Source organism: Alexandromys fortis, unplaced genomic scaffold (assembly GCF_014885135.2).
Source record: "Alexandromys fortis isolate MF-2015 unplaced genomic scaffold, M_Fortis_MF-2015_v1.1 scaffold_27, whole genome shotgun sequence".
Lineage (NCBI taxonomy): Eukaryota > Metazoa > Chordata > Mammalia > Rodentia > Cricetidae > Alexandromys > Alexandromys fortis.
The window spans coordinates 3,015,678-3,040,319 of record NW_026067952.1 but is presented as its reverse complement, the minus strand read 5'-3'; the positions used below and the strand labels follow the sequence as shown (position 1 = coordinate 3,040,319).

General features: G+C 49.7%; 2 protein-coding genes across 4 annotated transcripts in view; both read left to right on the top strand.

Moving 5' to 3' along the window:
* LOC126506887 (uncharacterized) overlaps positions 1-1,897 on the top strand; it is a 7,781-nt gene extending 5,884 nt beyond the window's left edge. The window contains exons 2-3 of the mRNA XM_050150837.1: positions 1,058-1,179; positions 1,273-1,897. Of these exons, the coding sequence (XP_050006794.1) occupies positions 1,058-1,179; positions 1,273-1,619 (469 nt within the window). The 3' untranslated portion in view covers positions 1,620-1,897. The remainder of the gene's footprint in view (positions 1-1,057; positions 1,180-1,272) is intronic.
* An 8,383-nt stretch (positions 1,898-10,280) lies between these two features.
* Positions 10,281-24,540, top strand: Pcif1 (phosphorylated CTD interacting factor 1). 3 transcript variants are annotated; one of them, XM_050150823.1, is made up of 17 exons: positions 10,281-12,594; positions 15,685-15,848; positions 17,157-17,299; positions 17,384-17,508; positions 18,387-18,524; positions 18,692-18,822; positions 18,938-19,092; positions 19,506-19,653; positions 19,738-19,821; positions 20,043-20,142; positions 21,264-21,426; positions 22,061-22,233; positions 22,339-22,425; positions 22,506-22,690; positions 23,570-23,663; positions 23,756-23,931; positions 24,030-24,540. In XM_050150823.1, exons 3-17 carry the CDS (start codon positions 17,176-17,178, stop codon positions 24,259-24,261), a joined length of 2,115 nt encoding a protein of 704 aa, XP_050006780.1. In that variant the 5' UTR covers positions 10,281-12,594; positions 15,685-15,848; positions 17,157-17,175; the 3' UTR covers positions 24,262-24,540. The 3 variants fall into 3 exon arrangements, with proteins under 3 accessions (XP_050006780.1, XP_050006781.1, XP_050006778.1); XM_050150824.1 differs by lacking the exon at positions 10,281-12,594 and adding an exon at positions 13,170-13,305; XM_050150821.1 differs by lacking the exons at positions 10,281-12,594; positions 15,685-15,848 and having other exon boundaries at positions 17,110-17,299.
* The last annotated feature ends 102 nt before the right edge of the window (positions 24,541-24,642 follow it).

Here is a 24,642-nt window from a genome sequence, read left to right as displayed (position 1 = left end):
AAAAAAAAAAAAAAAAAAAAAAAAAAAAAAAAAAATCAAACCAAACCAAACAAAAAACCAGCAAAAAACAAAATGTAGCCCAGACCAAAAATAAACAAGGAAAGGAGGAAGGTAGGTATGTTTTTTTTTTTTTTTTTTTCTCAAAGCAAGACCAAGATCCTGTCTTTACTGGATTCACAGAGAGGTAGGCATTTATCTGAGAGGCTCTTCAGTGACTCAGCTGGCCTTGAATTCAACTTGTAGTCAAGGACGTCCTGGAGCTGATTCTCCTGCCTCCACCACTGGCGTGATTATCGACACTCAACTGACTAGAACTCTTTTGGTTGGCAGGATGTAAACAGTGTTTGGTGGAAAGCATCACCTCAGCTCCCTAACGTGTCTAGATTTAGCTTACATGTCTAGTTGAAATATAACAGGTAATGATACCCAATTAACAACTGCCTTACAGAGCTGAGAGAATGGCATTTAACAAAAGAGCTTCTAACACAGAGACATGCCAGCTCCTGCAGCATCCTATAGCTCCTCCACGAAGATAGGTGTTTGCAGAAGACCTGCCTTGAGGCTCGCCTTTGGATATGGCAAAGTCACCTGCACAGCAAAAAGTGGCCTCCACCTCATCAGCTTCCTGGATGCCATCTGGGGAATTGATCATATCATCCTGCCAAGACAGGTAGACTAAATCTTCCCCCCAGGAAAATCTTCGGGCCTCTTGTACTCAGCAGCAAATGGCAAGCCGTGTTTCTAAGGCTGGTGTTCTCCAGGGGCTAAGGAGAGACTTGGGATTGCCTGCATTGCTAAAAAAGCTGTCTCATGTCTGCTCATTTATCCCCTTAGATCTTTCTACTGGCATTTGATGATTTAAGGTACTGGTAGCAGCTCATTACTTCATTTGTTAAGTTTCCTACTAAAATACAGACAGGTGTGCCTCTTTAACAGGCCTCATAGTCCAGAACTAACAGGTTTCAGGGTATCTTCAGAGGCTCAAGAGTTTCTAATTTCTTTTGTCTTCTAAAATGTTCATACTCCAAGATGTAAATCTGTTCTAGTTGTCTTACAGATACCTACAGGTTCCTGGGGGAAGGTTCTGCTGCTATATCAAAAACCAGGTCTGGAGGCCGGGCGGATGGTGGCGCACGCCTTTAATCCCAGCACTCGGGAGGCAGAGGCAGGCGGATCTTTGTGAGTTCGAGACCAGCCTGGTCTACAGAGCTAGTGCCAGGACAGGCTCCAAAGCGTATTTTAACCCCACCTATTTTTAAACATATTTTACAGGTCACTCCTGCTGTCTGGGCCAAGACCAGTTTACAAAGTGCTCTCCAGACAACGCCAACACCTGCACCAGCTCCTGGGCCCTTACTGTTGCCACCTGCCTTCTCATCTCCCTCAGGAAACAGCTGCCTGAGGTCTCCAGGATGGCAGTAAACCGGATGCCGCTCCAGTCACACCTCTCGCTGAGTGTGAGCCCACCAACTTTCAGCTCTCCCCTCTCCCACATCACCCCATGCCTGCAGGAAGCGACCAGACTTGAGCTGGCGCCCCTTTATCCAAGAAGTCTAAAATGTTTGGTTGAGGGGCTTCACCTCAGCTCGCTGGCACCTCTTCATCCAAAAAGTCTGTAATGTTTGGTCAAAAGTGTCACCTCAGCTCCCTAAATCCCCTTTTATACAAAGAGTGTGGATTGTTTGCCTGGGGGCTTCACCCCAGCTTCTGGAATAAGCTCCCTCCCCTAGTCCAAACTCCACCTCCAAGAAAGCCTACCAAATGGTGACCCCTTCCCAGGGAGGGTCAAGAAAGCTCACCAATGGTGACCCCGCCCCAGGGAAGGTTGGGACCACTCCCACATGCTATTTAAACTGCCTCCCAGAGAATGAACACATGGTCTCCCCTTATCTCTGTTTTCCAGGGCCTCCCAGGAATACTCCATTAAACATGGGCATCTTTAATTCTGTTTGATTCTGTCTGATTGGGATTATTTGCGCCAGCGGAGAGGCTCGTCTAAGAGAAAATACCTAACAGCTTGGCTGCTTCAGGGACCGGCTCTGCAGTTTCCTGACATTAAGGTGTATTTACTACACGAGGCTCTTCTCCCTAAACCTTGCTCACTAACAAAGGGAAATGTGTGGATGTTCATAGCATCATTCATTATCCTAAGTGGAGAAGCCGGTGTGGTGGTGCAAGCCTGTAATCCCAGCACTTGGGAGGCAGAGGTAGAAGGACTGAATGCTGGCCTGGTCTATCTGGGGCATTCAAGGGCAGTCAGAGCTATAATACAGGAAGATCCTGTCTCAAGGGGGGGGGGGAGGAAATAGGAAAACAAAGTGATTGTCTTTGGGTTTCTGTTGCTGCAGTGAAACACCATGACCAAAGAGCAAGTTGTGTAGGAAAGGATCTATTTGGTTTACACTTCATATCATTGTCCATCACCAAAGAAAGTCAGGACAGGAACTCAAAACAGGAGGCAGGAGCTGATAGGCCATGGAGAAGTGGGGCTAACTGGCTTGCTCAGCCTGCTTTCTTCTGTAACCCAGGACAACCAGCCCAGGGGTGGCACCAATAATTAAGAAAATGTCCCACAGAATCTTATAGGTTCCCTCCTCTCTGATGAGTCTGGCTTGTGTCAAGCTGACAAAAACTTAATACAGTAGTAAGTATACTCCTGGCATTTGGGAGGCTGAGGCAGGGGGATGACATGGTGGTATTCAGTCTTTAATCTGAGTACTCAGGAGGCAGAGACAGGGAGAGTTTTATAAGAGGCCAGGTTAGTGTCCATATTGAGTTTCAGGCCAGCCAGAGCAATATAGCAAGATCTTGCCTCAAGAAACAACAACCACCAAAAAATAGAGGGCTGGGGAGATGGCTCAGTGGATGAAATGCTTGCTTTCTAAGCAAAGTGGACCAGAGTTCAGAAGTTTGGATCCTCAGAACCACCTGGCTTGCTAGACTGGCTCCGTCAGTCAAATCAGTGGCTCCCTTTCAGCGAGAGATCCTGCCTCAAGGATCAAGTGAAGAGTGATCAAGGTTGATACCCAATGTCAACCTCTGATTTCCACATTCACACACAGGTGTGCATCCATACACAGTTGAATGTACAGACAAACACATACACCCAAAATGAGAGAGAGGAGAGGGGGAGAGAGGGGGAAGAGAGAGAGAGCAAGCAACACAGGCGAACCTTTACGTGGTGTTGAGAGCACAGGAGGAACAGAGCTCCAGAGAAAACAAGAATGCTAAGCAGGCAGGGCTATCTTTTCAATGGGAAAGAGGTAAAACCTGTTCTCCATCCAGAAATCTGGGAATTGGAAGTAATTATAGCCTGGTGATCTGTGTTCTCTGTTGGGCCAGGCCATATCAATCTCCTCCAGCCAGGCCTGGAAGTGGCTAGTAATCTTTAAATGACCCTTACAGCCATGGGCTCCCCAAGCTCCCACAACCAGGACCAGAAATACCCAGTAGTCTAAGTGACCTTTACATTATCTGTATAGCCAGGGACTCTCCCAAGCTCCCACACCCAGGACCAGAAGTGGCTAATAGCCCAAATGACCTCTACCCTACCTGTATGACAGAAACCAGACAGACCTACCTTAGGGCCTTACTCGAGTACAGGTAGCCTATCTCTAGAACCCATCTTCTCGGAAGAAATGACATGTACCCTGAGTCGAGTTTCAATGTAATTAATTGTCCTTTCTTCTGCACTGGTGGCTGTGCCCAAATGACCTCTACCCTACCTGTATAACAGAAACTAGGCAGACCTAGCTTAGGACCTTAAGCGAGTACAGGTAACCTATCTCTAGAACCCATCTTCTCGGAAGAAATGACATGTACCCCGAGTCGAGTTTCAGTGTAATTGTTCTTTCTTTTGCACTGGGGATTGTATTACACCAGGAAACTTTTCCCAAATTATACTGTGTTTAAATTTCTTGGGAATGAACTGCCTGGCATCAGACTCTCGAGAAGGTTTGATCCAGGTTAACAAAGTCAATCTGAAGTGACTTTTCATTCTCCCCTTGAAGTTTGTTTCCCTGCACGACACCTGTAGGGTCCCACTCAGTATAGGACCCAGCAATGCCATTCCTGGGCATTCCAGGTCAGCATGTCACAGAAAAATTGCGTTACCAGTTTTTAGCGTAGCCTGTCACAAGAGCTATGGGACCATGCTCAGACTGGGGTTGCCGCAAAGAGGAACCTCTGTTGAGGAGTGGCTGCTGTCAGAGTGAGCTGTGGCAATGTCTGTAGGGAATTTTCTGGTTGTTAATTGATGCAGGAGGATTCAGCCCACTGTGCGTGGTGCTGTCCTTGGGCAGGCGGTCCTGGGTTGTGTAAGGCAGCAAGCTGGGACTGGAGAGATGGCTCAGCCAGTTAGAGCATTTGCTGCTCTTGCAGAGGACCTGGCTTCAGTTCCCAGCATCCACATAGTGGCTCACTACCATCTATAACCCCAGTTTCAGGGGCTCCAATGTCCCCTTCCGGCTTTTCAGGCACCAGATGAACATATGGTGCGTATACATACATGTAGGCAAAGCACTCATACATATAAAATCATCTTTCTGTTGGTTTGCTTTTTTTAAAATATTTATTTATTTATTATGTATACAATATTCTGTATTCCTGCTGGCCAGAAGAGGGCACCAGACCCCCATTACAGATGGTTGTGAGCCACCATGTGGTTGCTGGGAATTGAACTCAGGACCTTTGGAAGAACAGGTAATGCTCTTAACCTCTGAGCCATCTCTCCAGCCCCCCCCCCTTTTTTTTTTTGAGACAGGGTTTCTCTGTGTAGCCCTGGTTGTCCTCGAACTCGCTCTGCAAAACAGGTTGGCCTCAAACTCACAGAAATCCACCTGCCTCTGCCTCCACTAGTGCTGGGATTAAAGGTGTGCCCCCCTAAATAGAAATAATCTTAAAAAAAAAAGACAGCTAAGGGATTGGGGATTTAGAGCTGTGGTAGAACGCTTGTCCAGCAAGGATGAGGCCTTGAGTTTAGTCCTCAGCTCAAGGAGCAGATGTGCAAAAGCAGACTGAGCAGGCGTGGAGAACAAACCAGGAAGCAGGGCTCTTCCATCGCTCCTGCTTTGGCTTCCCTCATAACGGAATATAACCCATAAGCCAAATAAACCCTTTTCTCCCCAAATTGTTTTGGCTATGCCATTTATCATGACAAAAAAAGTAAACCAGTTGGGACTGGAGAGGTGGCTCAGCGGTTGAGAGCACTGGCTGCTCTTCCAGAGGTACTGAGTTCAGTTCCTAGCACCCACATGGTGGCTCACAACCATCTGTAATGAGATCCAATGCTCTCTTCTGGCGAGCAGGCATACATGCAGGTAGATCATTCTATAATAAATAAATAAATCTTAAAAAAAAAAAAAAAGTAAACCAGGAAAGGAACAAGGCTGGGTGTCTGTCAACAGAGGACTAGACAAAGAAGTGTGCAGCTCACGACAGATTTTGGTTTTAGCCATAAAGAAATTATGTTGTTTGCAGGAAAATGGATGCAACTGAAGATACTGGACGAAGAGACAAATATCGTATGTTTTCTCTTACTTATGTGGAGGGCAAACCTCTAATCCTTGCACTTGAGAAGCAGAGGAAGTAAGCTAAAAGTCAGTTTGGTCTAGACTGTGTACAGTTACATGAAATCATGCCGTGTATGTGATGTTAGAGATGGCTAATGAATGGGGGAAAGGGAGAAAGAAAGTGGAATTGAAGCCAGGCAGTGGTGGCATATGCGTTTGATTCCAGCACTCGGGAGGCAGAGGCAGGCAGATCTCTGTGAGTTTGAGCCAGCCTGGTCTACAGAGTGAGTTCCAGGACAGCCAGGGCTACACAGAGAAACCCTGTCTCAACTGCCTCTAAGAACAAAGGGGCTTACGGGAAGGATTCCAGGAGAGCCAAGGGAACTGGCAGATGTGCTCAATGCACTATACTTGTATTGAAAAATTAAAAACCCTGGGGATCTGGGAAGATGACTCATTTGGTAAAGTTCTGCCCTTGAAAGTATAAGTTTGATCCCTAGAATATGTCTGTAATCCAGGCATTTGCAAGGCAGGGACAGGTAGATTCCTGAGGCTCACCAGCTACCCAGCCCAACCTAAATGTTAAGCTAGAGAGGGAACCTGTGGCAAAAAGAAAAAGAAAAGAAAGAAAAGGCCAGCACCTGAGGAAGGTTGGCACTGGAGGCTGTCCTCCGGCCCCCACATCCCTGTGCACACTGGACTGTGACGGTTGCACAATGTGAAGTTGCTGAAAGCACTGGTGTGCACGTCTGAGACACAAATACACAGACGTGTTTGAAACAAGTGAGTTTCAGTGCAAGTCAGCTCCTTCAAACAGCAATTAACAAAGCTTTTAAAAGTTTTTCCAGCTAGGGTTGAGCCCTCTGGTCTTAGAATTCAAGTGTCCAGGAACCCTTCAGCTATGATCGCTCAGCAGGAGGCCTCCTCTCCTGCCTCTCTAGCACGTAGTTTTTCGTGATCTCAGAGTTTTAGGAGTTGCTAGCTGTCACTGGGGCTCCCCTTTTGGAGAAGTGTGGTGTTTAAATCTGCAGACTCAGTCCTTCTGGGTGTAAACATGTTGGCTTCTGGCCGAAGTAGAAAAATGGGCATTGTCAGGGATATAGTGGCGGGTGGAGGACTGCCACTAGTGTCTTCCAAGTACGGGGAGGTGTTAGTAGGCCACAGCATTTCAAACCCAGGCCCTGGTAAGGCCTGCCCCTCTCCCATTCTCTTGTGCTATAACTGGCCTGTGCTCTAAGCTCACCAAGCCCCGCCATACCTTCCAGTCCTGGTACAGGCTGTCCTCTTTCCTTGGCTACCTGGAAACTTCTCCATTGTCATCTCCTTTCAAGGTTCCTTGGCACACTCACTGGCCTGGTATCCTCTTGCAGCCTTATCTCCCTACACAGAGGGATTGTTTATGTGCCTGCTTCCCCCATGGCTCTGTGGGGGCTCCCTGAACACAAAGCCTGTCTTATTTATTGCTTGTTCCCAAGGCCCTAGTACAAGTTCAACACATATCCTGCCTAGTCAAATGGAGAAACGACGGGGCCCTCCCACCACATCACTCAGGGCCAGGAAGACACATGGAGACACCCCTTTCCCTAGTCTATTCTGGGCTAAAAGGGCTTCTCTTATGTGATCCCAGAATGGCCAGAGAGCCACTCCCTTTAGAAACCTCACTCCAGGGCAGAAGAAGCCTGCCCTCTACTTGCTTTGGAAACTGCCTCAGTGTAATTGAAACCACAAAACAGGGTCCCAGAGCGCTGCAGCCAGAGTTGGATCCTGCTGGAGCCTCCCTCCCGCCATTGCTGGGACCTAGGAGGCAGGATGAAATCTTGTTCCTCTCAGGGGCTCTTACTGCAGTGACAGAGAACAAGGTTAAAATGCATGGGAACGTGAGCAAGTATGGCTTTTTTCATACAAGCTATTTTTTAATTTATTCTCTTATATATGTGTGGGCCCATGTATAGAGGTCAGACAACTCTGTCCAGTCAGCTCTCTCCTGCCACCATTTCCATGGGTTCTGGGAATTGAACTCAGTTCCTCAGACTTGTGTAACAGCATTTTTACCTGCGGAGCTGTCTCCCCTGCTGTGTGTGTGTAAAAACAACCTGGCTAACATTCTAAGTTCCAGGACAGCCAGGGGCTATGTCCTCTATGAAAGGGGCTAGTTCAGCAGTTAAAATCACTTGTTCTTCCAGGGGGCCCAGGTTTGAGGCCCTGTACTCCAGTTCCTCTCCTGGTCACCTGCTGGGATTACAGATGTCACTTTTTATTTTTATAATGTCTCACTGTGGCCCTGGCCAGGCTGGAACTCAGATCTGCCTGCCACTGCCTCCAAATGCTAGGATTAAAGGTGCCACCTCCCTGGGCTCTAGCAGGTTTTCTCTCTGTGCCACCAACCAGCTCCCAAATTGTGACATGGAGCTTTATTAGTTATGAATGCTCAGCCTTAGTTTATGCTTGTCCTACTAGCTCTTATAACTTATTTTAACCTGTTTCTCTATGTTTTGCTTCGGGGCTTTTCACTGTTCACTGTTTGTCCTACTTTTCCTGTTTCGTCCATGTATGGCTAGCTGTTGGCTGCCTATCCCGAGTCTCCCTCATCCTCTCCTCTTGAACCTAGATTCCTCTTCCTACTTATTCTCTCTGTTCACCAGTACCACCTATCCCTCCTCTGCCTATTGACTCTCCAGCTTTTTATTAATCAGGTACTTTGGGCAGGCAAGGCAAAACAACACTTCTTTACATAAACAACTGCAACACAACTTACATAGTTAAACATTCCACACCAGGCCTTTCATACAGGCTTTTTTAAAAAACAAAAACATGCGGGGCTGGAGAGATGGCTCATTGGTTAGAGCACTGGCTGCTCTTGCAGTGGACCTGGGTTCAACTCCCAGTACCCACATGGCAGCTCACAACTGTCTAACTCCAGTTCCAGGGGATCTGACACCCTCATACAGATGTATATGCAGGCAAAACACCCAATAGACATACAACAAAAATAAACAAATCATTAAAAAATTTAAAAAACATGAATTTGTGTTTTGCCTGCATGTATGATCTGTATGTAGGTACAGGATTCCCCCAGAAAGGGAGTTACAGTTGTGAGTTGCCATGTGGATGCTAGCAATTGAACCCTGGTCCTCCGCAAGAGCAGCCAATGCTCTTAACTGATGAGCTATCACTCAAACCCCAGGTTTTTTGTTTTGTTTTTCCTTTTTCAGGACAGGGTTTCTCTGTGCAAACCCAACTGTCCTGGAACTCACTCTGCAGACCAGTCTGACCTTGAACTGAGAGAGATCTGCTTGCCTTTGCTTTCTAAATGCTGGGATTAAAGGTATGCACCACCACTGCCTATGCTAACCTGTTTAACTTTTTTTTTTTGCGTGTTTTGTTTTCATGTATGTTTATGCACCACATGTGTGCCTAATGCCCATGGTGGCCAGAAGAGGTGTTAAATAATCCCCTGAACCAGTTACAGGTGTCTGTAAGCTGCTGTTGTGATACTGGGAATCCAACCTGGGTCTTCTGGAAGAACAGCAAGTGATATTAACTGCAAAACCAGCACCTTTCATACAGATGTTTTGTTTTGTAAGACAGGGTCTTGCTACATCGTCCTTGGCTGTCATGGAATTATGTAAACCAGGTTGGCCTCAAACTCATCCACTTATTACTCTCCCAAGTGACAGGATTAAAGGTATGTGTCACAACACCTGGCTTATAAGGTTTTTAAAGCTGGTTTTAGGGGTTTGATCCATCTCACTGGTCTTGAGACAAGGTCTCTTGTAGCCCTGGCTGGTCTTGAAATTGCTCTGGGGCCAAGACTGACCTTGAACTCCTGATCCTCCTCCTATACTTACTGAGTTCACAGGCGTGATCTTTGCTATTTATCAACAAAATGGACTTTTTGAAAGATTAAATTTTGTGTGTGGACTGCAGAAGCCAGGGGAGTGCATCAGATCCCTGGGAGTTGGAGGTACAGGTGTTTGTGAACAACCAGACCTGGGTGCTAGGAACTAACTCAGATCCTCTAGAAAAGCAACCATTTCTTCTGCCCCAAGTCTCAGTGGTTGAGGGTGTACTTCAGTGTTTCTCCCAGGAGTATGGGTCCCTAGGTTTGATCCCCAGCATCTTGGCGGGGGGGGGGGGGTTATAGTCACAGAACATTAAAAAAAAAACTACAGGGTCTTAGCACACAGCTCATGTTTTTCTTGGTTTTCCCAAGGGAACCACTTCCACATTTCCCCAGAAGCCAGAACCTGTAATAGAAGAGGGATGCCTAAAGGAGTCACTAAGCTTTTCACACTGTGTGGCCTGTCTTATGGTCACCAAACAAGTACTGTCAGCAGTGCTGGGTATGGAGGCAGATAGGGAGCAAGGGTCAGCATCCTGTGGGAGTCTAATGAGCTCCTGCTAAATCCCTCTCCTGAGAAAGATGCATACAATGGTCACCCCAATCCCAATGTCCCAGCAGCACCCAGACTCCACCAAAGATCCCTACCCCCTCAGGTGTGTGTGGGGGGGACAGCAATGCATTTATTAGGTATACCTACAGAAGAACAGGTCTAAAATTAGAGGTGATCTTAAAGTGGAAGCTCTGCACCAAGAAATGATGGCTCCCCAATGGCTGCATAGGTGGAACCCCTTCCTCATTCTTCCCCATCGATATCCTCTAGCCCCTCCCCCTAAGACCTCATGCAATCAGTGCAGAATTGCAATGGCAGCTGCCTGGATACTCACTCAGGTGAGAGTCCCAGGCTTCTCCCCACCAGTTTCCATGAGGGAAGCAGTTTGCAGGCTCAAACTGTGAAGCAAATTCCTTAAGATGCTGGCCAGGGGGTGGTGCACACCTTTAATCCCAGCACTCAGAAGGCAGAGGATCTTTGGGAGATCTAGGCCAGCCTGGTCTGAGGAGCTAGTTCTAGGACAGTCAGGGCTGTGACACAGAGAAACCCTAAAAAAAGACCCCCCCCCCAAAAAAAGCTCCTGAAGATGGAAGCAATTTGGCTAGACAGTCCTGTACCACACAGGTGAAGAGTGGATACATACCTAGTAAGCATAGAACATTCTGAGACCACAGAAGAGGATGAACTGGAGGTAGAGGGGGGAGAGAATTCAGGGAGGCTACCTGGTGCTCAGCCACATGTGGGGGAAGAAATTGACAGTACTCAGGATACACAGAATGGGGGGCAGATGGACAAGACACAAGGTTGCTTCTATAGCTCAAGCTGGCCTTAAAATGGCTAATGTTGAGGCAGCACAGCTGTGCAAGGACTGTTAGAAAAGTCGAAGAGCATCACCGGTGCTATCTTCTACTTGGTGAGTTGGAAACTGGCCTGGGTGTGGCCAACCCATTGTCCACTTTATGCAATGACTGTTTCTGTACGCATGCTTATTCTTCAGATGACATCCAGCTACTTCCTCATTCAGCTTTCCTAGTATCTGGATCGACAGGTAAGGACCACCATGGCCAGCTCTTGTGTGCTACTCTGGTTTTGCTTGTTTTGTATAGGGATATAAACTAGGCTGACCTAGGAGTCAGAATCCCCACATCAGCTTTTCCAGTGCTAGAGTAGTGTTGGGGGTTCAGGTGTTTACTCTTGACTCCATCTACTTTTTGTTTGAGACAGGACCTCAGTACGCACCTCTGACTGCACTGGAACTTGCCAGGGAGACCGGAGTGTTGGGATTAAAAGGAGCCGAGCCCCACCGCCATCACAAATATATATATTTTACTGGGACTGGGTGAGGGACATGGAAAATTCGCTATTATTGAGCTACACACCACAACAAAACCCTTTTTAAAATTTTTCTTTTTGAGGCAAAATTTCACTCTTGTAGTCCTGCTGACTTCAAACTAGTGGTGATCCTTCTGTCTGTCTCCTAAATGCTGGGATTAGAGGTGTGAGCCAAAGGCCCAGCTGCTAGCACTTATGCTTGGATAAAGTCTCATGTAGCGCAGCTTTGAACCTGCAATGTAGCCAGAGATGACTCCACCTCCCCAAGTGCTGGCAGTGCATATCACCTTAAAAAAAAAAGAAAAAGGTGACTGGTGAGGCATGGTGATGCGTGTCTTAATCCCAGCATTCAGGAGGCAGACGGATTTTGAGGCTATTCTGGTCTACACAGTGAGACCCTGCCTCAAAAGGAAAAAAAAAAACCCTTTCTTACTAGCTTATACTGTTGGTCGCCATTTTTCCTGACCTCCTAACATCCCACTTCAGAACTAGAGGCAGCCAGCGTCATCAGTCATGGATTTCAGAGGACGACCAGCTCGGGCATCTGCTGCGCAGGTCGAGCAGCAGGTGGCAAACTTGTCCTCCTTTCAAGTTACCTTGACTGGGCGATAGCGTCCTAGGGAGGCCACAAGTGGGTGGAGCTAGCAGCCTAATTCCGGCCAGGGGCCGGGTAAGGGTTCCTAGCAATCGCGTGCCCGGCTAAACTAAACCGTGGAGCCTTCACAACTACAGCGTAACCGTTCCATTGCTCCTTAGACTGCTAGGTTACTCAAGAGCAACTTGTGAACAGGTTGCTAACGGGAGAAGGTTCGTTTTGCACACCATCTGGCCTCTGAGCAAACAGAGAAAACACCGCAGGACCCCTCGGGGGACAGAGGCCCCGAGGAGGCTGGGACCCAGGTGCCGGCAGGGCCGACGTCACCACTCCGCCTCTGCAACTGAGCCCGAGCCCCCAGAAGATTCCAAACGAGAGTCCAAGTAGATCCTCGGTCCCTCCGAGTGTGATCTGCAGGGAAACTGAGGCAGGGCGTGCGTATGGATTCATTCCTTTCCGCCTACATCCCAAGAAAAGCAAAGCTGTCTCCCCCCCACCTTCGGACCATACGGGACAACAGGGAAGATGGGGAGGGGGTCGAAAGCAATCAAGGTCCGGGGAACCGGCCGACATTGCCACACTCAAGATGGCGGCGCGGCCCCGGCGAGGTCCCTCAGAGGCGGTACCGACGCATGCGCAGCGCGGAGTCCCGGCCCGGGACACAAGATGGCGGCAGCGGCGCTGGGGAGGGCGAGGCGGAGGCGGCAAAACGGGCGGTCGAGCAGAACGTGTAGCCGCATCCCCTTGAGTCCATTTCGGGCAGGTAAGAGCCCCAGGAAGCCATGGTCCCGCCGCGAGCCGCGCCATGGTCCGGGAGTCCGAAGCAGGACAGCGGAGGTCCCCCCGGCGCTTCCCGCTCGGGGTTGCCGCTCGGCCGGTCTCTATCGTCGCCGCCATCTTAGAGCCGCGGGTGGGCAGCAGGGCCGCTGGCTGGGGTGAGAGCAGTGGGCCCGGAGAGCGCGGACGGAGCGGCCTCGAGGGTCCCTCCGCTGCTGCCGCTGCCGCCGTCGCCACCGCCTTTGTGTCGGGCTCCGACTCTGAGTCGCCTCAGCCCGGGGGCGGGAGCGCGCGGCAGGGCGGGGGGCGGAGCCCGGAGATGGGCCGGCGCGCGCGCGCCAAACACCCCGCCCCCGCTGAGCTGTGGGGGAGGGATGCGCGGGAGCGCGCTGAGGCAGGCCCTGCGTGCGCGTATGCGCATTGCGCAGGGCCCGTGGCTCCGCCCGCTGGAGCCGGAGCATTCTGATTGGTCCACTAGAAAGTGCTGCCCCACCTTCCTCCAATCCCGGAATCGAATACTTTGGCTCTCCCGGGTTCCGCTGGTGCACAGATGCAGTTGTTTGTGTGTAGACTGCGCTGCGCTTTTCCGACTTTGGTGTGCGTGGGAGTCCGGAAGGCAGCGGCTAAGGGAACCAGTAACCTATGGGTCAAGTGGTTTTGCCTTAGAAGTCGGGGTGACAGCCCGGCCTGGAACTTGGTGGGTCTGGTGCTTTGGGCGGGAGACCTTTTGCACCCATCTAAGCGGATTTATTTCGTTTCTTATTTTTAAGAGACAGGATCTCTCTTGTGTAGCTTTGGCTGTCTTGCAGCTCAAGTATATAGATCAGGCTGGCCTCGAGCTCACAGAAATCCTCCTGCCTTTGCCTCTCGAGTGCTGGGATTAAAGGCGTTTGCCTCCATACCCGGCTCGTTTAATTTTTAATTATTAGTGCGTGTGTGTGCGCGCGCGCCCCCGTTACTGTACTACGTAGTTTCACCATTAGCCCTTAGCAGATTCTAAGCTGATAAAACTTTCAAGCCTCGCAAAGTGAAAGAATTAGTCATCTTGTCTCCCAGTCCCACTTGTGGCGTGTTTAAAAATGACAGTCTTGTTGAGGGTTGATGGCACAGACCTGGAAATGTAGCACTTTTAAGAGACGGAGGCAGGCTAGGACGACCCAGGGCAGTAGGCCTGTAGTCTCAACCCTTGGAGATACCGGCAGGATGATTAGGCCTTTAAGGCCAGTCTCAGCTGTGTGAGACCCTGTCCTAAAGTTACCAATTGTTTGGTAGCTCCCTTCCCCATTTCTCACTCCTAACAGGTGTGGTGGGGTACAGCAATCTGCCCTAGATGAGTCTGGTAACAGCTGCTGTGGGAAGTGCTGCGGTGATCCCACTTGGGTGGCATCGGGCTGGGCTGCTTCTGCCTTCTCTAACAAATGCATCTACCAGGCGCATTCTGTCACATTTTCTGAGATAAACAGTTTTCAATAAAGGTGAATGAGATGTGCCATATGTGTTTGCATGGTTTTGTTTTTATAATGTTTTATAATGTTTTCAAAGTGTGTCTTTTACTAGTTGTGGGTGACTTGAGATAGTGCCCCAAATCTTCCGTATGCTTTGTTCCCTGTTCTATGGTCTACAGACACTTTGGTTGGCACAGCTGGCTGTGCAATATATGGGGCTTCAGTGTTGGAAATGAAAACCTGATTCCCCTTGGCATGTGTCTGTGTCCCACCTAATGGGAAGGCTGAAAGGGAAGGATGTTTTGAGCGCAGTGGTTGAAGGTCAGTCTGGGTAACAAAGCCAAATCCAGTTCAGAAGGAAAAACTGAGCGTGGTGGTCCTCGCCTAATCCTAGTACCTGGGAAGTCAAAGAGGCCGGACTGGGAGTTCAAGGTCATACTCAGCTACAAAAGGGAGTTTGAGTTCCCCTCTAACCCAAGAACAAAAGAAAAAAAAAAAGTCAGTTCCAGGATTGCAGGTGGAATTGCTCTTTGAAGTGCTCACTCAGCACCGCAGATCTGACTTTGGTTTCTTGGAAAGCAAGGTTTTTCCTTTTCCAGTCCTGGTTGTACGGGCTCTAATCTCAGTTCATCCCAGAGACTAAGGAAGGATGATCATATATTCAACACCTTCTTGAACTATACAGATCAAGTTCAAGGATATTGTTGTCCATTTTTTGAGACTTTGTCTCAAAAGCTAAAGAGGCGTGGCTCAGTGGCAGAACAATTATCTAGCATGACCAAGGATCTAGGCTCTATCCCCAGTACCTCATATATTTGTCAAGCTATATATATATATATACACACAGTGGTCTCAGCCAAGGGCTGGCGATGTAGCGCATGAAAGAGTAGTTTCCTGTCATGTTCAAGGTTCTGGGCTCCATCTTCAGCACTTTAGAACAAATGACCAACTTCAAGGTGATACAAAAGCATCAAATCAAGTTTAGAGCTCTATGGTAAACTAGGTTCAGGGCCTATGAAGGCAACCTTTGTTGGTTGAAAGCTTGAGAAGTACATTGATTGGAAAAAAAAAAAAGCTAGGTGATGGTTGTGCACACTTTTAATCCACACACTCAAGAAGCAGAGGCAGGTTGAGCTCTGTGAGTTCAAGGCCAGCCTTGGTCTATAGGGGGAGTTCCAGGATAGCCAGGGCTACACAGAGAAACCCCGTCTCAAAAAACAAACAATAAAGAAAAAAAAAAACCTCAACAACAAAAAGAATCTGTTGCTGGTGGTGGTGGTGCACACCTTAATCCCAGCACTCGGGAGGCAGAGATAGACAGATCTTTGTGAGTTTGAGGCCAGCCTGGTCTATAAGAGCTAGTTCCAGGAGAGGCTCCAAAGCTACAGAGAAACCCTGTCTCGAAAAACCAAAAAAAAACAACAACAACAACAACAAAAAAAGGATCTGTTTGAGCATATTTGTCTAGACAGGGTCACACTACTATATGGACCAGGCTTTGATCTCTGAAAAGTACAGCTTTGATTCCTTGAGCCTCCAGACCCTCATAGTGTGTCCTTGTCCCTCTTCTGTTGCCTCTGCCTAGTGAGGCTTCTCAGGCCAATAACTCTTGTCTTCTATTTGCTCTCCAGCTGCTGATGCACGGAGTCCCCTGAGTCCCTGTCAACCTCACTGCTGACCAGCCTATCTACCTGTGCTGCACCTTCCTGTGGGCCCCCCTGCTTCTGTGGGACCCTGTGACGTGGGTTCAGTCCAGCCAGAGAAGAAACCCCTCTCATGTTGCAGACCCCAGAGGGTGAGAGAAAAGGGACCTTATTCAGCCTTGAAACCCATGGGCTCAGCCCCAAAGGAGCCATTCCAAACCTTCCTGTAATCAAGGCCCGCTTGTTACACGTGTCCTGTTGCCGCTGCAATTTTTATCTGCCAAACTGTACAGATAAAGTAACTATTGATTTTTCCCTTTCCAAATTAACAGACGTCTTTGGGTGTACAATAAAATAAATGTTCAATGATTCCTATGATGTCGTCAACAACCAGTCAGGGATCCTGATGAGCATGCAAAGAAAACCTTCCAATCAGTCTTTGTGGTCTTACTGTGGGTGAGGGTTTCTTGTGGGTTTTGTAACATACTAAAAACAACATGAGCATCATCAGTCTGATCTCAGGCGGCCCCTAGGTGTGTACCAGGACCAGACTGGGAAGTACCTGGCCTTTGAGGCTTGTGCCAGGTGTGCTCTGGGAGGGAGTAGAGGGCAATACAGATCTGAAGAAGCTGGTTTCTTCAGTGTTTAACGTGGGGCTTCTGAAGGACTGAACCCCCTTCAGTTACACTGGTTTTCTTAGTGACAGACTACTACCAGAGTCCATGCTTCCTCCCCACTGGTCCACTGACTTTACCGTCTTCCCAAGAGGAGAAGGCACTGGTCATTGTAGGGCGACTTCTCAAAGGCAGACCCTCTTGTTGGCCACTCTGTGCTCTGTAAATGTTCGCAGGATTAGTAGAGCTCCTTTTGGATACAGGTAGTATCCTCAGCTCTGGAGAGCGATGCCCTGGACCCAGTCTGAGGAAACAGTCCCCCTGTAGGTCTAGCCATCTAAGCTCTCTGATGCACTTTAAAAAAAAAAAAAATTATGTGTACAGCATTCCTTCCATGTATGCCTGCAAGCCAGAAGGGGGCACCAGGTCTCATAGATGGCTGTGAGCCACCATGTGGTTGCTGAGAATTGAACTCAGGACCTCTGGAAGAGCAGTTAGTGCAGTGCTCTTAACCACTCAGCTGTCTTCCCAGCCCCTCTGATGCACTTTCAGTGACGCTGTGGAAGAGCTGTGTCCACCAAATCTGTGTGGGGGAGGGAGGAGGCGGGGCGGAGAGAGCCTCCCTGGAGGCTGGGAGCCCAAGGGCAAGCCAGACCATTAAGGGGAAGGATTTGGCTAGGTGGGCACCCTATCTTACAGTTGAGGGACAGAAACTTCAGTCTCACTGCTCCTGTGGCACTAGTTGGCTGGCTGTCCAGGACAAGACTGTAGATAAGTCACCAGAGCGAGCCCTAGGCTGTAATTAGTGAGTAGGATGGACATGACACTCTTGGTCCTCTGTGACAGGTCCCGCGCGGCTGCTGAGATGGCCAATGAGAATCACGGCAGCCCCCGGGAGGAAGCATCCCTCCTAAGTCACTCTCCAGGCACCTCCAATCAGAGCCAGCCCTGTTCTCCAAAGCCAGTGCGCCTGATACAGGACCTCCCAGGTACTGGAGGGAGTGGTATGGGCTAGTAGGATAGCGGAGTGCTGTGCGCAGCCCTGACTGTCTGGGTCATACTCTTGTTTGCAGAGGAGCTGGTACATGCAGGCTGGGAGAAGTGCTGGAGCCGGAGGGAGAGCCGCCCCTACTACTTCAACCGATTCACGAACCAGTCCCTGTGGGAGATGCCTGTGCTGGGCCAGCACGATGTGCTTGTGAGTGCCGACTTGGGTCAAGGGTCAGAGCAGACCTCTGGCCTTCCACAAATGTATCTCAGACAACTAGGTGTCTAGCCCTGTGCTGATACCTGCAGATAAAATGTCAAGGAAGACAGTTCCTGTCTTCAAAAACCTTGCAATCAAACAGGAGAGATGGGGGCAGATTATTAGTGTAGCATGCCAAACATTGGGCAGCATGCGAAGAGGTAGGCGTCAGCAAGACAGAGTTCCCTGTCTTTGCGGTATGTTCATTCCGTGGCAGAGAGTAGGATTCCAGTTGTGGACTTATTTAAAGAATATACTGAAATCCATAGGGATTGAACTCCTCTGAGAATCAGGGTTTAAGGTGAAGCTAGCTAAGTGGGAGGGGAAGGATGTTCTAAGAGTATAACCACAGGCTGTCTGGTAGGAACCTCAGCTCTTGGAGCCCTCTATACATAGTCAGGCAGGGGCCTCTTCATTTTGTAGGAGAGGACACTGAGGTTCAAAGGGAAGTGACTGGCCCAAGGCCATGCAGAGCCTTGCTTGTCTGAAAAATAACATTCCCTGACTTTTCTTGGTTCTTGATTTCCATTTTGTTCTTAAGGCACTAATCTAATGCCACACAGTGTAGCAAGCCACTCACTGATTTGTGTCACAATGTCAGTGGTGAAGTGGGGTTAACATAGCCTTTCTGAAGGTGAGGGCATTAGGAAGGAGTCACCCCTGGCCACAGCTGCAGGTAGCAGGCAGGAGTGGAGTCCAAGGTTCTTCATCTGCATTCCAGGCCTTTGGCTTCCGTAAGGAGCCAGAGAAGGGTGGGAAAACAAGAATTTGAACTGTTGGGGCTCCTAAGCCACTGGCTGTTTGCAATTCCGCTGTTTTCTCTCTGCCAGTCGGACCCTTTGGGGCTGAATGCAACCCCCCTGCCCCAAGACTCAAGCTTGGTGGAAACTCCCCCAGTGGAGAACAAGCCCAGAAAGCGGCAGCTCTCGGAGGAGCAGCCAAGTGGCAATGGTGTAAAGAAACCCAAGGTGAGTGTCTGGGATTCCTAGGACCTGGTCGGTACGTGGTTATTTTGGGTGTGTGGCCAGAAGCTCCCTGCAAGGGCAAGGGCTGGGTCAGGAGGGAGTCCTAAGTACAGCTGCTGGGCCTGGTTGCAGACTTTGGACTTGAAGCCTTCTGGTTTCTTTTCCTTCAGATTGAAATACCTATGACACCTACAAGCCAGTCGGTGCCCAGTTCCCCCAGCATCCCAGGAACCCCAACACTAAAGATTTGGGGTGCATCTACTGAAGATAAACAGCAAGCAGCTCTCCTCCGACCCACTGAGTGAGTACCTATTGGTTGGCTTGGATATGTACATTGCTGATGGGCAGCTTGCCCAGGACTGTGTGGTATGGTAGTAGTGGGCAGGCCATCTTCACTACTCCTGTCTGTGCCCTAGGGTGTACTGGGACCTGGACATCCAGACCAATGCTGTCATCAAGCACAGGGGCCCTTCAGAGGTCCTGCCCCCACACCCTGAGGTCGAGCTGCTCCGCTCTCAGCTCATCCTGAAGCTACGCCAGCACTACCGGGAGCTGTGCCAGCAGCGGGAGGGTGAGGGCTCTGCAGCCTCCCCTTGGCTTCAACTTGGGTTTGGGTGGCAAGGGGGCCTAGTGGTTCTGTATGCTATAGGAAAAGATTTGTTGGGGTCCCAGCTCTGATGCTGAGTGTGTTTCTCAACTTGTCTGCAGTTCCCATAGCTGTAAGTTGGGGACAAAATTCTTAGAGAAAGCATGTGTGGCGCCCATACCTCCCAGCTCTCAAGAGGCTCAGGCAGGATTTCAAATTCCAGGCTAGTCTGGGCTGTATTACCAGACCCTGTCTTTGGTATTCTGATTCTCAGAATAGAGTCTAGGAAATGAAGTCTAGGAAGTAAGCACATGACAAACTCTTATGACTGTGTCTTTTCCTGTCTCAGTGGACCCCGCTGGACCCTCCAGGTTCTTAGCAGCTTTCTTGTCCCACAGGCATTGAGCCACCCCGAGAATCTTTCAATCGTTGGATGCTGGAGCGCAAAGTTGTAGACAAAGGATCTGACCCCCTGTTGCCAAGCAACTGTGAACCAGTTGTGTCACCTTCCATGTTTCGTGAAATTATGAATGACATTCCCATCAGGTATAATGCCACAGCTCAGCTGGTTGGTCTTTGTGCCAGGTCACATGTAGGAGGGCCCTAATTCTTGCCTATTTTCTAACTCAGGTTATCCCGAATCAAGTTCCGGGAGGAAGCCAAACGGCTGCTCTTTAAATATGCAGAGGCTGCCAGGCGGCTCATTGAGTCCAGGTTTGGCTTTCACTACCCAGCACAATCAAAATGGGGTGGGGGGGGGGCAATACGTCTGGCTAATGCTCACAGGCTTGTCAATGCTGCCAAAGACAGATGGGTGGTAAGCCTAGAGGCTAGTACCTAAGATGGTAGCAAAGTAGGAAGAGGAGGAGAGGAGCAGACACCTAACAGTTGGGCCCTGCACAAAATACAGACTTTCTCTTGCCACCAACCTGCAGGAGTGCATCCCCTGACAGCAGGAAGGTGGTCAAGTGGAATGTGGAAGATACCTTCAGCTGGCTTCGGAAGGACCACTCAGCCTCCAAAGAGGACTACATGGTGAGAGGGCCCCAGGGTGAGGCTGGCCTCCACAGCAGCCTGTGTGCAGTGTGGCAGACCTTGATGCTCATCAGACCCAGGATCATTTCAGAGATGCTCAAGGCCCCTAGCTTTCTCTCAAGCTCAGAGGCAAACAGCTGTCTTTTCAACCTGATGAGTGTTCAACATGTCACCTCAGTAGATCTGTGAGAACAGTCTGTCTTTTCTTGTGTGTATCCATATTACAATTAAAAGCCACTTTTAGGGGGTTGGAGAGATGGCTCAACAGTTAAGAGCATTGGCTGCTCTTCCAATGGATTGAGGTCCAATTCCAGCACCTACATGGGGCTGTACCTATAACTTTCATTATAAAGGATCTGATGCCCTCTTGTGGCTTCTGTGAGCATTAGGCATGCATTTGGTATACAGAAGTAACTGATGGTAAAACGCTTATATGTGTACACATAAATATTAAAAAACAGCCAGTCACTATTGGAGTCAATTCCTACTCTTAGGGTATACACAGCCCTTCCATTCTCTGGCCCCTGCCTGTCACTTTTCTAACTCCATCAGCATTTGTACTGGGTACTCTTTTCAGGACCGTTTTCAGACTTGTTTACAATCACAACATTAAGTGTACTTGACATGTGGTGACAAAGACAGGTACACTCCCGGCCAGAGTGACTTGTTCTCACAATGCAGTTTCACAGGTATAATTCTTTTAACAAGAATTTAAAGGCACAACCCTAAGTCCACACCAATCCAGTTTCCTGTGCTGTAGCAGCCCTCCCAATGGAAGGCGAATGCTGGTGGTCCTGCCTGGCTTGCCCTCTCTCCCCACTGATTATCTTGGGTTCTGCCAACGTTAACTGCAACAAAACTGCAGCCATTCATTAGATGCTTACATGACAGGGGCTTGGTGGATCAGGGAATGGCACTGACTTGTCACAATGTCCTATTTGCTAGCTTCAATTCCCTTGATAGGAACAAGATTCAGAGAAGTTCAAGCAACATGGCTAGTAAACAGTAGAGCCACTTTCAAAACTGGGACATCTGGGATCCAATAGCCCCACAAGAGTTCTACCTGCCAGCCCCAACGAGGCCCTTTTGCCACCAGTGTCCTGACCAGGGCTTTTCTCCAGGACCGCCTGGAGCATCTGCGGAGGCAGTGTGGGCCCCATGTCTCTGCTGCAGCCAAGGACTCTGTGGAAGGCATCTGTAGCAAGATCTACCACATCTCCCTGGAGTATGTTAAACGGATCCGAGAGAAGCACCTTGCCATCCTCAAGGAAAACAACATCCCAGGTAGGGCCCAGATGGGGAGCCGGCTGTAATGCCATCTAGTCTGTCCTAGGCCCTGCTTGAAGAACATGTGAGGCTGTGTGAGGCTGTGCTGATTTGGGAGAACCTATTTCTTGGAGTAATGTTGGGTAGAATTTGCTGTCTTTTGGCTCTGGGGTGTTAGTACTCCCCTGGGAAATTAATCAATGAGAAAGGAAGAGCCAGAAGTTGATGAAAAATGGGCTGGTTAGTTAAGCAGACCTGGGTCAAATCCATTCCTTAAACCTTTGCTTTCCCCAGACCCAAGTGTAATAATACCTGCCGTGACAATGTGAGTGTTGAGAGGAAGGAAGGAAGGAAAAAAACCTGCACAGGTCTCAAAGATCCCTATATGAGTAAACTTAACTATCCAGACAAAGGCCACTGTTTTCATACCTCCAATTTGTCTGGCAGGCTGAGGGCATTGGGAATCTGCTTCAGTGCTGGGTGTGTTGATACAGGTCACCAGTTAATGCCAGTTGCCTGGAGGCTTTTTTAATGGCTTTGTTTCCTTTGTGATGGAAACCGTTTCAATTTCCTGACCCATGTAAGCACTAGCACAATGGATGTGAGCCCCGTCTAGAGCTGAACAGCCCCTCACTGTCCTTCCTGCCCACAGAGGAGGTGGAGGCCTCAGAGTTGGAACCCCGCCTGGTGTACTGCTACCCAATTCGTCTGGCTGTGTCTGCACCCCCCATGCCTAGTGTGGAGATGCACATGGAGAATAGTGTGGTCTGCATCCGGTATAAGGGAGAGATGGTCAAGGTCAGCCGCAGCTACTTCAGCAAACTGGTGAGAGCTGGAAAGGCTTTCCTACTTCCTTGACCATACTCCTCAGCAGCTCCCAGTGATGAGGCCATGAGATCCCTGCTGAATCCCTTCCTTTCTGTCACACAGTGGCTCCTGTATCGCTATAGCTGTGTTGATGACTCTGCCTTTGAGAGGTTCCTGCCTCGAGTCTGGTGTCTTCTCCGTCGATACCAGGTACAGATCTAGGGCCGGGGAGGGCTCCCTTGGAAAGGAGCAGGGGGACGAGCCTCACACTGACTAAGGCTAATCTGTAGATGATGTTTGGCGTGGGCCTCTATGAGGGGACTGGCCTGCAGGGATCACTGCCTGTACATGTCTTCGAGGCCCTCCACCGACTCTTTGGCGTCAGTTTCGAGTGCTTCGCCTCACCCCTCAACTGCTACTTCCGTCAGTACTGTTCTGCCTTCCCGGACACAGATGGCTACTTTGGCTCCCGCGGGTGAGATCCAGGGGTTGCTGGGCTCCTTCTGCCCATAAAGATGTCCGCTAGCACACAGGTCCCATCCAAGCCAGTTGCTTCTTAATGCTTAGGGCTTTGGAATCAGGCAATCTTGAAGATAGCTTGTTCTCAGTATTTCCTGTGTGTGTACACTATCTACTGTGTGACCTCTGACATGCTGAAACAGCTCTGGAGCTTCCACTTTTCTGGCTTCATGGGCAGACATTAAACAGACACTACCTAAGGCTGGCCTGTGGACTTTTCTGTGAACTGGCTTAGGTTTATTTATTTTTTATTTTTTTAAATATTTATTTATTATGCATACAATATTCTGTCTGTGTATATGTCTGCAGGCCAGAAGAGGGCACCAGACCTCATTACAGATGGTTGTGAGCCACCATGTGGTTGCCGGAAATTGAACTCAGGATCTTTGGAAGAGCAGGCAATGCTCTTAACCACTGAGCCATCTCTCCAGCCCTGGCTTAGGTTTAGATTAGGGACCCTGGCACTGAGGGATGAGAAGATTAAGACAGACCTCAAAAGTATCAGGGTGAGGAGCACAGGATATCCAGGTAAACGGTAGGAAGAAAGTGTTCAACGGAAGGTGAGAGCCTTGTGCTCATGAGCTGGGGAAGCCCTGGGTGTGGCTTCTGCTGGGGTGGCCCTGAACTCCATTTCTTCAACTTAGTGGATACAGGCTCACACACCTAGCCTCTGTAACCTATTTGAGGGACATGGTCACTTCTTTGCCCTAGCACAATTAGGGTGAATATTGGCCTCTGGCCTGACTGTGGTCATCTCTTCATTGTGGCTGTCTGGAGTTGGGGGCAGTATGTGTGAGGGACGATGCCGGTAGACTACAATGCTCACCTTCTGTAGGCCCTGCCTGGACTTCGCCCCGCTGAGTGGTTCCTTTGAGGCCAACCCTCCGTTCTGCGAGGAGCTCATGGATGCTATGGTCTCTCACTTTGAGGTAGGTGTGCTGCCAACTGACGAGGCAGGCAAAATTGCCAACTGCCCTCCAGGGAAGAACCTCATCTCCACCCCATACTCTCCCTCCCACAGAAACTGCTGGAGAGCTCACCAGAGCCCTTGTCCTTCATTGTGTTCATCCCTGAGTGGCGGGATCCCCCCACACCAGCGCTCACCCGAATGGAGCAGAGCCGCTTCAAACGCCACCAGCTGATCTTGCCTGCCTTTGAGCACGAGTACCGCAGTGGCTCCCAGCACATCTGCAAGAAGTAGGTGCCCGGGCAGCAGGGGAAGGAAGGCAGGTCAGGCTGGCAGGCTTGAGCAGGCCAGTCTGTGCCCTCTCCTGAACAGCTGCCTTTGCCCACAGGGAGGAAATGCACTACAAGGCTGTCCACAACACGGCCGTGCTCTTCCTGCAGAACGACCCCGGCTTTGCCAAATGGGAGCCGACGCCAGAGCGGCTGCAGGAGCTCACCACTGCCTACAAGCAGTCGGGTCGCAGCCATGGCTCCAGCTCTTCCTCATCATCCTCCTCAGAGGCCAAGGACCGGGACTCGGGCCGGGAGCAGGGCCCTAGTCGAGAGTCTCACCCCACTTAACATATCCTGCGGGGAGGAGGAGCCCCAGGGGTGCTGTTATAGACTGCTGGAACTCAGTCCTCAGAGCTGAGCAGGCCCCAGGGCACTCCCTTGGGGTGGCAGCAGGACTTGGGCTGCCAGGGACATAGGAATATTATGGCTCTGCCAGGGTTCCCCCTCCCTGCTCACTCCCCCAGATTCACCAAATCCCTTGTAAATAGGCCCATGCCTTCCCAGCCCCACACTGACCCTGTTGCTGCCTTGTTTCATTTGTAAAAGGAAATACAGAAACTTCCCCAAGAGTGTGTGAGGGTCTTGGGGCAGTTGCCTCTGTGACCACTCCCTACCACATCTAGGCGTCCCTTTATTAAGATCCCTAGATTTTCATACTCATCCCCGGGT